General features: G+C 41.3%; 1 protein-coding gene across 1 annotated transcript; it reads right to left on the minus strand.

Moving 5' to 3' along the window:
* Positions 1-478: 478 nt before the first annotated feature.
* Positions 479-12,096, minus strand: LOC143324840 (calretinin-like). Its single transcript, XM_076737606.1, has 11 exons — positions 11,913-12,096; positions 6,457-6,539; positions 5,667-5,756; positions 5,315-5,395; positions 4,119-4,175; positions 3,516-3,593; positions 2,902-2,957; positions 2,764-2,803; positions 1,914-1,967; positions 1,292-1,363; positions 479-1,137 (listed from the first exon to the last, which is right to left on the minus strand). Exons 1-11 carry the CDS (start codon positions 12,004-12,006, stop codon positions 1,021-1,023), a joined length of 822 nt encoding a protein of 273 aa, XP_076593721.1. The 5' UTR covers positions 12,007-12,096; the 3' UTR covers positions 479-1,020.
* Between the last annotated feature and the right edge of the window lie 5,158 nt (positions 12,097-17,254).

Here is a 17,254-nt window from a genome sequence, read left to right on the forward strand (position 1 = left end):
TCTGTGTTCTCACGCTATGTTATGGTGGATCTGTATACTTGTAAAACAACGAGACAACCGCCCTGCTGTATTTCTGTTGCCCCTGATCTCTCAGCTTGTCCCGCTCCGCTCACTTCATCTCAAAGTGCCACAGAGGCTTCAGAGACTCTCCTCTATGAAAAATGGAGCAGCACAAGCTTTTTTGACATCACACTCTCTGTTACCAGTAGATTAGAAAGTGAAGGTGGAGCACTCTGGAGAAAACACTCTTGCTCTGGGCATCTGTACCGGAGCTGTAATCTTCACTGGAACCACACAACTCTCGGAGTGGGGGGAAAATATCTTCTTCTCCACGGCGCTGAGACAGAAGACTAAACAAACCTCTCAGAGTCGAGGCGGTGGCACAGTTGAAGTGATCCCCCCGATAGCTGAGGTGTAGCAGAACATGGTTTGGATGAAGATATGACTTTTTAATGTAAGTGAATAATTGGGACAAGAGTTGTCATGGTATATTTATTCATTCTCTCAGTATATCTTTAATAGAACAGTACAAGCCTCATCAAATAAAATAGGGTAATATTAAATTAGATAGAAATAAATAAAATAAATGAACAGATGCCAAAGAACAGAAGTATTAATTAATAGTTAATATGGTTAATTAATACTTCTGTGATTAATTAATTTTGTAAATTCATTGGGAGGAGAACATAAATAGATATGAGATGAATGTAAAAAATACAAATGTATATTAAAAACAGGAAGTCAAATAAATAAATACATAATATATTATTGTAGTCACTGCTATGGCTATCTCACTATGAACTGCATGTAAAGTTCAAAAAAAGAAAAGACCTCCGAGGGGTTCAGCGCTAAAACAGCGGGGCCAGCGGTACACTTTGTGCTCTCAAGAGCAATTTTGTTTTCATTCTAAGTGGTTTAGGGAGGAGAAGGGTCACACATGCACCAGGTTACATCAGGGGTGGAAAGGAGGAGGCAGTGGGAGACAGAGGGAGGGGGGTGGCAGGGTCCCAGGCAGGGAGGTCACAGCTGGGAATCCCGGCAGAGGGCGATCTCCAGCTCAGTGCGGTACAGCTTCCCTCCGTCAGACAGAGCCATGATGCTCTTCTTGTACCCCACCAGTCCTGTTGAGTCCACGTCCTGCCACAAACCACACAGGTGCATACAGTCAGAGCACACAAGGTGGTCTATACGTTGTCTCATTGCAGAGGCGTCTCAGGTAACTATCAGCTCTATATTTGGCTGGTAGAAAAGTGACCCGAACTGATCAATCAATAGGAAACCTATTCATTACCATTTTGTTCTTGTCACAGAGGTCCTTCAGCAAAGCATCCAGCTCCTGCTCATCAATATACCCATTACCATCCTGGTGAAAGACAACATGAGAGGTCTGACTTAAAAGAAATAAAAGTATAGAATGTAAAAAAAAAACCTTGAAGAGTCTACAGCCATGCTAGCATCTCTGAGGAAGCACTGTGGTGATTTGAGCTAAATGCTAATATCAGCATGTTTCGCAAGTATAATGTTTACCACGTTAACCATATTAGGGTAGCATGTTAGCATGCTAATGTTTGCTAATTAGCACAAATAGTGCAGCTGAGGCTGTTGAGAACGTCATCAGTTGTGCCTGTCATAAACAAAGGTTTTGGATACGTTTACAAAAATCACTGAGATATATTTTCTGTGCACCATGAATATCTGTGCAAAGAAACATGGCTAAAAACTGAGCTTTTATCTAATACTTGTTGGGATGAGTGTCATTAAATGAAAACTCACAATCAATTTAAAGCCATAAGTGCATAAATAAGAGGCAGCGTGTTCAGTCAAGGACAGTCACATAAGAAAGAATGAAATGTATAACACAGAAAACAGACAGACAGTACATATGCACGCAAACACAAACATGTACTTTTCACCTTGTCATAGAAGGTGAAGAGGGAGTCAAACTCTTTCACTGTGAGCCTGATGCCCTGCATGCAAGAGAAGGGGAGAGGGAGAGAGAGAGAGAGGGAGAGAGAGAGAGAGAGAGAGAGAGGGAGAGAGGGGTGAAAATTGTTAGAAACTGCAGGATATATCTAGAGAGCAGTAAAAGCCCCACCAGATCCAGACCTGATATTAATCCATGGAGATTATGATAACTGGGACTAGAGTTGAGTTAATCCTGATCAAACAGACTAATCCTCTGTCAGAAAGGAATTGCTGATCTGCTGTCTCAAGCAACCATGTACATATGGGAACATACATAACGAAATACATGTGGGAGATAAATATAGATTAACATTGTCACTATGCTCTAAATATTGGTCTTTGAAGCATCAAAATTATATAAATAGTGTGTATTCCCTCAGTTATGTCATCTAGCTAACATGAAACTATGCAATATGATAAGCTATTTTTATTTTAAGATGCAAATTTAAGGCTTAGATTTAAAAAAAACCCCGCAGGACTGAAATTATTCGACTTCAGATATCAAATCAATTTAATAAAAAACATAAAAGCTTTTTCCCAAATGCGTAAGACCGTCTTTCATGTTTTTAAAAATAAAATGTATTATTTAAATCCTGAAGGATTTAAAGTAAGTAAACACGCACTTGTATTAATAACCCATATGTCCATTTTGTACTTTGATGGCAAATAATCCTCTTGTAGTGAATCCTGTAATGCTGAAGTATACTATTCTGACTCCTCTACATCAGAGTGATTGGATGTCAAGTTATTACAGTAGATGTGATTTTTTGCCTAAAATCAACTGGAGTGTCATGTTACCTCAAACTTCAGCAGGAAATTTTCCTGGACTGGCAACAGCCTGCAGTAAAACAACAAGGACGGTTGCATCTCATTAGCATCCTTTAAGAGAGGCTTAAAACTTTACATACAAACAAATAACGCTGGAGACGCACTCACCTCGCCATCTCAGAGAGGCCCAGCTTACCATCGCCATTAAGATCAAACATCTTCAGCTGCACAAAGAGAAGATTAGCAGAGAATTTAGCAGAGAAACCACAGCAAAGAGGAGGTCTTCAAATACCTTGAAGCACGCTCACACACACACATATTACACGTTAAAGCACATGCATTCAAGAAGGTGTGCATGGCAGCAGAAAAGTGTTGTATCAGCATTACAGGTGAGCTGGAGGGTGAGACCACACATTGATGTTGTTGTTCAGTAAACCAACATTCAAGCCTTTGGGGATGTTATTTCAGTTACATTATGTAGAAATGCAGCAGCAAAGTGCTTCATTTGAACATATGGACATGAAGGCACTATCGAGCATAGATGTAGTGAGTTAAGCAGAAAAGTTTTTCATGTTAATCCTTAGAGTTACTGATACACGATCACGTGTAATACAATAGATTTTGTAAAATGACATTGGGTCCAATAGGTAGAGTGCAGGCATCACTGTAATTTTAACATAAATAAGGATAAGCTGAAAAAATGTTTGATTTTCTGCAGAGAAGTCTTGATTCTTTTCCAATTTTGAGTGAAAGGAACAATTTCTATGCCTCATGATACTCACAATTGTCTGTGTGTACTCTTTGAGCTTCTTGTCATCGTAGTCTGTGTTCGCTTTCTGCAGCAGGTCTGACAGGAAACCCTGAAGAGAGAGGAAAAAACCCCACAGTCAGTGATTAGATGTTCAATACTGGCAGCGAGCAGTTATGGTGAGAATGAATGGTTTTAATATACAATAAGTGGAGTGTTTGTTTTCAAAGGTGTGTTTTGTGGTCTTGTTTTTCACATTGACAGAGTGAATTTTCAATGGAGAGCATAATACACATGTACAGGCTTAGAGTAGCTCCACGTTAGCATTAATTAGCACCAATTATACCAATAACATGATGCAGAAGCTAATCATCATCTCAAATCAGGTCTGGTTTGCTGACAGTAATTACAAAATATGCACATATGCATATATGAAAAAATATTTTTACATAGATTTCTGACCATAATCTTCATGCATAAGGCATTTTTGGCGGGTCAGATGCAGAACAGCGTGTGCGTGTTTTTGCAGAGACAGAGGTCTAAATGACAGATCTGTACTGCTGTCAGACCAGCTGTGCACTTTAAATTATTCCTTGTTAATTAGCTTTATTGCAGATTTTGGCATATTGCATTTTACCTTCAGCTCATTTGACTCAATGTATCCACTCCGGTCAGAGTCGTACCTCCGCCAGGCCTGCAGGAGAAGAGCGATGTTGTCAGAGTAGCTCTCAAAAAACATGTGTGCCACAGTGATCAGTCAAAACGCACATCTGACTTTACGGATTGCTGACCCTCTCTGTGTATCATCTGACTTACAGATATAAAAGACTACAACAAAGAGAAATGACGGTGGTACAATGGTGTCATCTGACATTGTGTAAATATAGAATTTGTCAAAGCCCTTCTCAAAGATGGATACCTAAACCCCTCCAGCACTCACTGCCTTTCCCCTGCAGAAAGCTGTGCTCCATTCATAATGTATGGCTGTCTGAGAATAGCTTTAACACACAGAGCAACATCACACCACCACTGAAATCTCTCCTCAACCCAGGCCTGAGTGCACCAAGTGTGTGTATGTGCGGGTTATTTCCATTTTTTCACAGTGGAGCAGATGTGCTCCACTGTTTTTTCTCTAATTACTTTAACATATGCAACCAAAGAAGGAGAGATGTTACTGATGGTCTTCTAGACTGATAAAGAAGTGTTGCCTACATGCTGGAAAGGCATTAAATACCTGTGTAAAAACACATGTTTAAAGGTTATTCTGACTTTGAGACCGGAGTACATGTTTGGTTTGATAACAGCATAAAAGGTTAGCTACTAAAAATGCTAATTTATGGGCATTCAGAGCTGTGAACTCAGTTCTGCCTCGTAAAAGAACACAATTTAAGTCACCTTCACACTTCTTTCTGACCGTAATCTTAAACGCAGTGCAGTTTCCACAATGTCTGACATTTTGTCAGTGTTCCAGACACAGCATCCAGGCTTTAAATTAACAATTTACACCCTTACTGGGCTGTTTTCACACCAAACAGGTGTCCTAACTTGGCTGAGACACAAAAGGACTTGCATGGCAGCTGAACGTGTGTCCCACAGGACGAGCTGTGATGGCACTGCTGACTTGAGGCATTTGGAGGGAGATTTCACAGCCCAGTAAAGTTAAGTTGTTAGTCAGGGAGCAACTTCTTCCAAGAGGAAACAGGGACAGAAGAAGGGTAGCAGAGGCATTTTGGGCTGTCCATTGTAAAATGCCATTGCCATCATTAAACTGAATCAGGTTGGGTGACTGAGCTTTAGGTGAGGGGCTCAGATATACATTATACACAAACTTACAGCCATGAACTCCGTGCTGGATCCCACAAACTCTCTGAAATAAAGCAGGAAGTTTTCCTCTGTGGGGAGAAGCTGAGCCAGCTACAGAGTGGAAGATAAAGAGACAGAGTCTTTATTTGTCCATAGATGTATATTTTACATTTATAAACACAGGAGATATCTAAAACAAATGCTTTAACAGTTGCTTTATATTTTACAATGATTTCTTGGCATTTTTGTTGTTATTACTGTACGCAGGTTCACAGTGGTTTGTGACATGCAGTGAAGGCAAAGTTGAACCAGGGATGTTGTTGATACACTGTGTGTCTCAACCATTAAACCACCTTTTTTCAGTTATTCAGTCACTTCTCACCTCTGTCATCTCAATTCTCCCATCGGCATTCTTGTCAAAGTTAGCCATGAATTCCTTCATCTTTTCTTTGAACGCAGCATGCGAAGGATCCTGTAACCACAATGACACATCAAAGAGAGACTGTATAATAATGCAGCCTTTAATTTAAACATATATGCAAGAGAAAAGCCATTAAAACATGCTAACTAAGCCAACACCGTCCCCCAGAAAGTGCTTTTATATTTATACTAATTTGCAACAGTAAATACGTTTTGTATTAAATTGAGGCCGACACACAATATTCCCTATCAACATAATGAAGAAACATTGTCAGTAAACATGTAAACACTGATACTGAATACTGAAAGCACTCACTGACAGTACATTATATTTGTTTTTCGCTGTGTTAAGGCACTCGTAGCCGTTGGTTAACGTTGGGGAAAGGTCACTTTGTACACCCCGACCACCTACCACTAACTTGCGGTTCATACAGTAAATGCAGCACTTCCTACATTAGAAAATCAAAACATAATCCAGGCAGCACTCATATTAACCCCCAAAACATAATTTGTGAAATAGATTCGTAGTATATAGATGCCATTTCTAGGACAGGGCCTTAGCTAAGCAGTTGTAATCTTTATTTCATTTTGCCAAATGATGGATTGAAGGTAGACTGAACAATTTGTGGTGGAATATCTAAATCTAACTCATATCCATATGTCTCCTTGTCTAAATGTCTCCTTGTCTAAATGTCTCTGTGTCTAAATGTAACTGTGTCAGTATTCAGAAACGAGCGACACTCAGCGCTCACCATGCCTGCTCCTGCTCCTCGCCTCGCAGTCTCCAGCTCTTTGAAGAAGTTCTCCAGCTCCTTCCCTTCGATGTAACCGTTTCCTGTGGAGCAGCAGAGGAGCTAAATTAGTTTGGCACAAATGATGTTATGAGGCTTTTAAGTCACATAAAGCTTTGTTGACTGTTCAAAGGATTGATGAAAGATTTAGATGTGGATGAAAGATTTAAGGTCACTGGGGGTGTTTAAATTTTGGAAACCTCGAGCGCTCGTCCAGTCTCAAGTCCTCTGTGATTGGATCCAAGTAAGCAGTTTACAGAACTGCTTACTTACAGTATATACATGTTTACAGCTGCACTTAAATTATTCGTTGGTCTTAGCTCCTTATTCAGTGTACAAGTCACAAGACAATTCAGGGTCTTCAATATTCACGTCTTGAGTGAAACCTGCAGCACGACAACACTGCGAAGTAACAATAACACATGTTGTATCATCTCTACACAACAACTAATTGAAAGCTTTGATGAACTGAAGGTACGTAGCATGAAAACAAGCTCACGTCTGGAGAATATTCTCTATTTACATCCATGAATCTCATTCCAAATTGGCATTTAGCAGCGACAGGGAATGTGGACACTCAGCGATGTGCTGCAGCAGAAAAAAAGAGCCCAGTGCCGCTGGAGTGTAAGCAGTATAATGAGTGTTTTCTTGCCTAAGAGGGTGAAAGTGAACAGTCAGATTGATGCTTATTGGGGCATTCTGTCCCTGTGTCTGGATTTGTACTTCTTATGATGATTCAATATCATAATTTACTCCACTGGTTTCCCTGCAAGTCACAGGGAAACCTACAGGACATCCAATGTTCTCTTTTTAATCATAAGAATGAGTCCCATCTGTCTACAATCCGAGTGGGGGTTGGGTGTTTTTTTTTTTTTTGCCTTTAATCATACAAAAATAGATGTTAATAACATTGTTATTTTAATTCAGAATAAAACACAAATGTACAGAATAAAATGCAGAGATTCACCCCGCCCCCCTCTCCATCCCTTAATCTCTTATCCTCTCATCTCCTCTCATTTCTCATCATTTTCTCCTTCACCTCCCCCTTCCCCTCGTCTCCCTGCTTAGATTCAATTGCGCACTGTATTTTATAGGTGCGCCATGTCACCATCTGTGCTTTGGTTGAGCTGCAGTTTTAGATATAAACAAATCACGGCAGGAACACATAGCTTTGGGTGTGGAGACAGAGCGGGCCGACTCAATCTAACATAGTTTCATCTTCAGGAACTGAAACTGCTATTAATTCATCATCTATCATCATCTAGCATTCAAAGTAAGAGTAATGGCTGGATTACAACTCATTAGCCAAACAATCCAATTTTTTACCAAACTGTGTCTGGGGGGAAAATGTGAGGTATGAAATCTGCAAGAAATTACATGTACATTCAATAATGGTTAAAAAGTCAAACGCAGTCAAAAAAGATTACTTAACCAGTTTGCTTCAGATTGGACATTGTTGGTTTTACTGGGTTTTGCTCTGCTTAAGCAATGAAAATTTTAATTAAATCTTAACCAGAATCTGATTTGTATAACCTTAACACTAAATGGGTGAATGAAACAAAATGTACATATATGTAAATATATAAAAATGTAATGAATAGTTAATGAATAATCAGTGCTCACTGGCTGATTATTCATCAGTTACAAGCAGCATGTACAGATTAACAAAAGTCTCGAGCCATGCAAGCTGCTTTGTGTTGCTGTATTTAGTTCTAGCTAATGCTAACATTAACATGCTAAAATGTTCACAATGATTATGCTAACACACCGATGTTTAGTAGTTATGTTTACCATGTTCACCATTTTGGTTGAGCATGTTAGCATGCTAACATTTTCTGTGCAGCTGAGGCTGATGGGAATGACAAGATCCTGAAAAGTCAGGAGAATCACTAAAGTCAAAGTTGAGACACTGGACCAACATAGTGGACCAACCAGCCGTTAAGCCCAAAAAAGGCTGTATCTTGCAGCATCTTCACTGTAATTCAAACTAGGAAGTTACTTCAATAATTATGTATCTGTGTCTACATTTAGAGGGGATTAGAATACCAAACTCAAAATCACATTACTTCATGACTATTTGCAAAAAGTTGGCACACAAACTTCCACTGAAATATTTTTTTTCTACCTTGTGACTAAGTGGCTCAGCAGCACTCAGTTTTACCTAAAGCAGTAATTATTTCACTGAGTGCTGCATCTGTTTTGCTTGGCTGGGTCTGCAGAGTGAGACACAATGCACGCAAGAAGGGGACAAAACTTATTGTGCATAACAGTGTCAGCAGGGCAGTGAGCAGCACTCAGACCAAGACCTGTGCTCCAGTACTGCAAGCAGTGAGTATCCGTATATCTGAATGTGTTCTTGTTGTCCTCTGAGGACGTAGAGACACCAAAATGAAGGAAGAAATCTCTGAGTAATCCTGCTCTGTTTGACCCAAACTCTGATTGCATCTTGTTCATCATATGATGTCCTGAACTTCTAATCTGTTAAAGTTTGTCTCAACAGAAACCAGATGTGACATGTCTACTTTACTCTATCGCACTCTGCTATTACATAATCTAGACCTGCAGTAAAGCCCATGTAAGTTAAGTTCTCAGTTCTTTGGGGTTCACTGCCAGATTTTAGCTGCAATACAAATGTCAGCTGCCACATGGAGCACATCAGTGCACACTGAGCAGATGCAGCCTTTTACCTCCCAAAACAGTTTCAAACACAGCTCAACTGCTGATTGTTCAATGGGTCAATGGCACCTCGAAAAACAAACCCACTGCCGCAGTAACGACCGAAAACGGCAAAGAATGGTGAGATGGATGCCTTGCTAAACTGTAAAGAACAGCCCACAGGTCAAACGGTTTCACTCTGCTGCTGGACATCCTTCCTTCAAATTCTTACTTACTCTATTTGTTCTAGTTTTCCCTGCAGCCAATGGGAGCTCTGGTCTACTCAGGCGCTACTGTGCTACAGCTGGGATCAAGAAAACAACCTGTGACTGCCATGATGCCATCTTCATCAATAACAATCCATCACCAACACGCCCCCAAAAACAGACCGTCTCACAGTGAGTGCACAGATGATTGTGTGAGTGACGCTATCTCTGTGATGACCTACAATTTTCTGTGGGCAGACGTGTCTGCTGAGCACAATGCTTTATGTATTAATGATGGTATTAGATGATATTAGATAAGGGCAACACTCAGGAGGGAGGTTTTCATAGTTCTGCATGGGCTTAAAAAAAGCAAACACATCTCTGTCACTAATGCAATTCAATCCATGATTCTGCCCATTTAGACACAGAAGTAATTAGCTGTGGTTTCTTCACCCTCATTACCACAAGTCTGGTGCCCTTGAGCTGAAAACTTAACCTCTGAACTCCTCCAGTGGAGCTGCTTGAAGACGATGGTTGAAAAAAAGTCACTGCAGTCGGTCTGGTTAGAGCAGTTCTGGGTCAATTAGCCATTGATCAGTTGCCATCTGCGCTAATGATTTGTTTCTTCTCTTTTTACATCGTAAGACACACCTGTAAATGTTTTAAAATGTGACCTATTTTGAACATCTGTAGCCTTTGAGATGGTGGGTGAACAGTCATTTTGTCCTCAAATTAAAAGACAGTCATTTGTCATTGCCTTCCAAACTGAGTGTTATGAGTGTTTCCTGATCAGGCATCCCTACCGGCAGGACAGCCATGTTCAACAGTCACAAAAATGATTAATATGACCATATTCTGATCTATCACCACTCTCGTGGTTGAGCGGTGACTGTTGGTAGGAAGGCTGGAGTTTTGCGGGATGCTGCTGTGCTGTCAGGGCGTTTGATGAAAATACACATGGTGTTTATCGGACAGGGTATCGAAAGGGTTTAATGATAGAGGTCAAAGCTTTTTTCTGAATGGCCCCAGAAAATAATCCTTCAATTTGTTAACATGAACATCACTAAAGCTAGAGTGGCTCATTGTGAGGCAGAGACAGCGCTCATCTGCAGTTCGGCTGCTGGGATACTTTCCAACCAACGACTTCAGGTGTGACACTGAAACCAGTCCATGAGGCAGCTTCATGCTCCAGACGAGTGTAACCACGATCAGCCTCTATACAGTAAATGTAAGTGGGTGCTTGAACACGATTTTTAGGTATTTTTACTTTATTTGAAAATGTTCATTTTTATGTTACTGCTGACTTGAACTTCACTTTTCCCTCCACTACACTAACTTTTGACAGCCAGAGAATTTACAGTTTACACATCTGTAATGAAAACTGGTGCTTTGTTTTTAGGGCTGCAGCCAACGATCATTTTCACCATCAAGTAGTCCGTTGATTATTTTCTCAATTGAACAATTAATCGTTCAGTCCATATAATTTTAGCAAATAGTAAAAAATGGTTGCTTGTTTTGCTCGACCAACAAAAAAACATAAAGTATTCAGTTTAATATCAGAATTTGGGGCATTTTGTCTTTAGAAAACAACTTAAACAATGAATGAATTAACAGAATAGTTGATCCACTAACTGATTGACTGACTAAACACTTTAGCTCTAATCTATACGCCCTCCAGCACTGGCTGTGCTAAGCACACACACACACACACACACACACACACACACACACACACACACACACACACACACACACTTTTCATTCCTCCAGTTCTTTCTCTGTAAGCTCTCAGATTCAGAAGCTCCTCCCAATCAAGTCCAGTAGAAAACACCCTTCATCTGACATCCTCTCCTCTCACCTCTCCACTCTCCCTCTGCTCTCTCTACTCCTCCCCCCTCTGCATCCCTTTATCCCTCCCTCCCCCATCTCCCTCCTTTACTCTCATTCTTTCTCTCTTTCAGCCCCCCCCCTTCTCTTATCTTCATCCCTCCCCTCTCCCTCTTTTCCAGCCTCTTCTCAATAACTTCACTCTGACGGGGTCTTTTTCATTTCTCTCATAGTAGTTTTGAAAAAAATCACCACACATCCTTTTTAACTGTCACAGTAAATGTACTAAGTCACAACATAAATGATATTACAGGATGTTACAGTGATACCATCGCACATAAGCGCATTAAAGTCATTACTGAGGATTTTTTTTCTTTTTTTACCGCAGACTCTGTGAAAAAATCAAGTCAATTTAAAGAATTAACACTGACACCAGAAATATTTCCTACATATGTCGTATTCCTGTCAAATTGACTGGACTGAACATGTCATTTTCTCACAGTAGTTACTGATAGAACTGTAATATTTTCACGTTTTAAACAAACGCTTTGCTGGATTATTATTTAAAATCAGAATTAAACTGGAAACTGTTTTAATGCAATCAATAAAACACCACATTTCTGATAACACACTGCTCTCGCATTCATATGTTTAACTTCTAACGAATACCAGTTGACCGCTCAGTTAATTCCACATTCATCACACTGGTGGACACTTGCGCGCACTGACCGTCTGCGTCAAAATGCTTCCAGATGTCGATGAACTGCGCCGCGGTGAGCTCAGCCAGGTGCAGGTGATGCGGCTGCTGTGCTTGAGTTGCCATTTCTGCTGTTTCTCCCTTCTTTGGGTCGAGCGTGATAGTTGGACGTAAACTTTTCCCGGTGTGAGCTCCTTGCCACTGTGAGCAGCTCCTCCTCAGTTGAGGCTTTTAAACCCCCCGCGGCGTGCGCGCTTCTCCGAGCCGCCACACGGGGGCGCCTTCAGTGTGAGGAGGCCCTGCAGGCAGCTACAGCAGGAGACCAATTACAGGAGGAGGAGTAGGAGGAGGAGAAGGAGGAGGAGGAAGGCGCTCCTGGGCTTTGCATATGAGTTAGCATTAACTGCTGTCCAGGCTGCTGGTTTGAGAGCAGGATCATTGTACATCATCCAATCCCACTTCTCATATGAGGAGAGCATTACATCAAACGGTTTATCCTTCAGCGAGCCCTGCTGGCCCCACCGGATCTTGTAGGATCTATGTCATCCGTGTCTCTTCTAATACAAGAGCTCTCTGCACTGTGAATTATCAAATAAAGTCTGAATACATTAAATATCCCATCCCAGGGGCCACAACACCTCAGGAGGAGGAAAACAATAAAAATGTGCAGTGATGTGCATCTCATGCTCCAGTAAGGACCATATTTTCTTCCAAGTCACTTCTTCCTTCACTGTCTGCTGAGTTTTTGATTTTACCTATCACCCTCCCTCCATTATTAGCTTTTACTTATATCTCCTCCCTCCCTCAACCTTTCACACACTCAATCACTCGCTCCGGCCTGCGGAGGTCGGAGGGGCAGTCGGTCTCCTTGGCCAATCGAACCCATACTTGGCATAAATCCATGCAGCAGCAGCAGCAGCAGCGCGGGCTGTTGCATGGCTACTAAATCACCAACACGCCTTTGTTCACTCTGCAGGATGAGCCATGCACTCCTCCTATCTTTTTTTCTCATCTACCCCTCCTGCTGTGCATCTCCCTCTCTCCGATTTGGTCCCCACAAGCTGCTGTGAAGGATGGGTGCTGTGGTGGGGGGAGGGGGAGGTTCTGTTGGAGAGGATGCAGAAGAAGAAAAGAAGAAGAAGAATTAGAAGACACTTTATCTCCTCCCTGCAGAGCTGTGTGCTGCTGATCAGAGAGAAACGGAGGAAAACAAGAACAGAGAGAGAGTTGAAGAGGGTAGATAATAAATGTGTGTGTGCAAGTTTGTGTAGGATAAATGCATATGTACAACTGTATGTGTGTGTGGAAAAGACAGAAAGGGAGTAAGGGGGGATATTTATAGGAACTCCCATCATAAAGCCTAAACTGTATGAATCATAATTACAGAATTTAAAGGATTTGTTTGCCGAGCTCTGAGTCGTCTCTTCTGAAAGTGTTGGAGGTGAAACGCTGGCATGAATAATGGAGATATGTGTGGGACATGAGACCGACAGTGATGGATGACAGACAAAGACGTTAATGGAGCTCTGATCACCTTTCAAATGGAAAAGTGTCACAGGAATATGAACATGGCATAGAGCACATACACGTGCTGAACACACATGTACCCAAACACACGTGCACACACACATATGGGCGCACACGCACGTTCTCATACAATATGAATTTAAAACAGGCAGTAATAGGAAAGCTGTGTCAGCTTTGAATGCCAGTCATACGTGATTTGCAGATTATGGATAATTATGCAATCCTGTTAATGCTGTGTAAAATATAGAATATGAAATTCAGATTAGTTAAAAGTGGCTTAATATCGATAATGAACACGGAAAGGGAAAGCTGAATGAGGAAATGTTGCACGCAGCCAGGTGTTTAAGAGGCTTTTCAGCTCCTTTTTATTTAATTTTCTCAAATGCAACAACAATGTGATATCTCTGGTGTTATGCAGAATTATGCAGGATCAAATGCACAAATCCTACTGAGGTTTAAACATGAAAAAGAACTGATTATTTAAAAAATAATATACTGAGCTATGGTTAGAGTGCAGATTTATTTTATTTCAGATTTCATTATTTGTTCTGGTGGCAAATTGTGCTGAAGGAACACTGACGGGAACATATTCTCATTTAAAGAGATACGTTTGTGACTGGAGGTGGAAACTGTGGGTTCACAGTTTTTCTTATTATTACCTCCAGCGTCTGCTGCTGTTTCACCACATCTGTCCTGCTCAGTCAATGAAAGACATTTCTCTAACGCCTCTTTAAACATCCCTTTTCAAAGAATTTCATTTTTCTTTTTTACAATTACCACTTGAAATGATGAAAGCACTTGCAAAAGACAAGGCGGCACAAAATGCATACCATATTTTGGTGTTTAATTTTTACCTCAAGATTTCATCAAACTCTTTTTCTTTTTCTTTTTCTACAAAGTGATACAAACACAAGCAAAGAGGATGATGTTGTGTAGATAATAATTAGAGAAAATATAAAACTAAATCTAAATCAGACTCTAAACCTCTCCAAACTAAATCAAACACTCTAGGCTTGTTTAGTAGATATTTACTGAACACTGAAACCACAAAGTGCATCTTGGCATGGACATGTCCAAGTTTTAAATAAGACAATAAATTGGTCTTCCCTGTGTGAATGATAAAGTCATAGTTTTATATATCGTGTTTTCAGTGTCTCTAAAATCTGAAGCTGCTATGCTGTGCTGTAATGCAGCCTCAGAGACTGGGCGTCTTATTCCTTTTCTTGCAGACACTGACGTTAATCCAAAGAAAGTAACTTTTCTGAAGAACTCACAACCGAATTGAAGCTTTTGAGAGGTAAGAGTAAGGCAAAATTGCCAAAGGTTCTGTTTTATTCATCTTTGGATTCATTTTAGGGGTGCTGTGCTGTGCTTTGTGAGGTTTATATGGTCAGACGTTTGCTGTGTGTTTGAAAAGAATGTGGAAGAAACACACTAAACACTAGAGTCTTTTAAATAACACAAGTGCATCAAATGCAGGTGTACAACTGCCTCCCTTGCCCACATTTAACCTCTCGCTCATCTCTTCTTATCCACAGAGAAAACCTCAGATGTTGATTAACAACAGAATATACGACCAGCAGGAAACTTAAGGTGAGGGTAAGGTTAGATTTAGGTTAAGGCTTAGGGTTAGGGTTTGGTCAATGTAATGTCCCTAAAAGCGATGGAAACACGAGTGTGTATGTGCTTGTACATGTGCGTATGTGCATGTATGTGTGTGTTCATGTGGCAGGACAGCAGCTGCCTGATGAGCCCCTCACTGATGTTTGCGTGCACTCAATAGCCTCCAGTCATGGATGAATCTCTCTGTGCTGATATCTGATCAGCCAGCGGCACGCAAACCAAAGAGATGACCCACCTGGCAAATTACTACACCTGACATGGTACGGAGGATAGACATGCATCAAAATGATCAGTTCACAGATGAGAGAGGTCAGAGCAGAGGTCTTATCGAGCAACATATCTGAAAACATCTGTGCAGTGGCCTTTCATCAAAAAGACCTTGATATCGGGAGATATCCATGCAGGACCACGAGTGTGATTCATAGTATAGTCCTGAGCGAGGTAACATGCTGATTCTAAAAATCTCAGAAGATAATTGAAACTCTGAGAGACAACGTTAAGGAGACTTGATGAACTGACAGGGAAACTTCAGGATGACACAGGGCAGCTGAGAGATCAGCCATGACCATGTTCATTTACATGAGCGAGAAGCAAACTGAACTTCATGAGCTGGGAACATCCAGGCTTCCAAACACAACAGATGCTGATTATTGCACTTACAGCATGCCTACACCAAGTATTCACCACATACATCATGAGGACACATAGAAGCACATACAATTCAGCAGACAGTCACTCTCGTGAATGGCCAGCAGGCTGTCCAATCAGCCTCTGAGGAGAAGTGCAGTGGCCCATGCGGCTATTTGTCTCACCCACCTGTCATCATTAGCTGCACAGCCATTCAGGACAGGCACGTTCAAGTGAACTCCAAACCTGAACTTTCACTTCTTCGCTTTCCTCCAGCGAGCCTATCCCTCCTGGAGCTTCTTGTCATGCAGCCAATCAGATATCAGCTGTACTGCATAGCTGAGTATAATAAATTACAGCAGTCCTCCTCACTGCTGTACTGCGACAGCACACTTCTAAAACTGCATAATCACACGCTCAGAGGAACAATAAATACCAAATGCGCAAGTTGTTGGGAGGAATGAATATCACAGTATGGGATTATTTGTGTGGAAGTGTGCATGTAGATTAAATTAGACTTTCTGGGTTAGACTGCCAGAGACATTTGCTCCAGCGTTAATACGGTTGAGCAGAAGTCAGAGTGGGAGTGTATGATTTGTGTAAATTAGAGTGACAGGATGCCTCATCGCAGTAATCAGCCATTTTTATCAGCTGCACAATGTGGACTATAGTTTAATCGTCAGACATAGAAACTGTTGGTAGCCAAAGGCTGAAACCAGATAAAGCAGAATCCAATTTTCAGATTTGCCAGATTGTGCTGTGATTATTTCTCTGCTCAACACTGCAACAGATAAACACCTGACAATGAAAAAAGCTGCATCATCATTTACTGCTTGCCATTTGTACATGCGACAAATATGTAGAAAATCACATACATAGTAGTCGCAGCTCAGCGGACACTATCACAGGGGGGTTTCCTGCCGAAGCTGAACCCACACAATGTGAGCCAAACATCATCATACAGCATTTCACAGATTAGATGCACGTAAAGCTCGGCAGCCACATGATAAAATTGTATTTTTGAGTTTGCTGAACAATCAGGAGGAAAACGGCATCTCCCTGCATGCAGGCAGGACGGTTTGTTCTCCCCCCCTCCGTGGAGAACAATTAGGAGACCTCCAGAGAACACATTTCTCAACTGGAAAAACAACCCCACCACTAGTAATAGTGTCACCTGAGACAAGAAGTGATTATTTGTCCTCATGATGTAACAGTGAGCTGTGCAGTGCGGCTGTGAGGCAGAAACTTCATGGATCCACAAAAAGAAAAAAACACACACAGACAGACAAACATTTGAAAGGTGTAGCTCAAGATTTTGGCACATACACTTTTCACGATCCTGCAGACGGTTAAATGAGAAGATTGACTTCACACTCACATGTTAGCGAAGCATTAAGACTGGAAGCAGGGGCAAACAGCTAGCCTAGCTCAGTCTGAAGGTATACAAATCCTCCTCCCTCTACCTCCTCCTCGACTCTCTTTGCTAACTGAAGGTCTGCTGACCCAGACAGCAGCAACAGCTGGAGTGGAAGGCACAATGAGACTCTACCAAGACGTCAGTTTGACACCCAGCAAGGTGAAGTAAAGAGGGTTTATC

The sequence above is a fragment of the Chaetodon auriga genome, chromosome 1 (assembly GCF_051107435.1).
Source record: "Chaetodon auriga isolate fChaAug3 chromosome 1, fChaAug3.hap1, whole genome shotgun sequence".
Taxonomy (NCBI): domain Eukaryota; kingdom Metazoa; phylum Chordata; class Actinopteri; order Chaetodontiformes; family Chaetodontidae; genus Chaetodon; species Chaetodon auriga.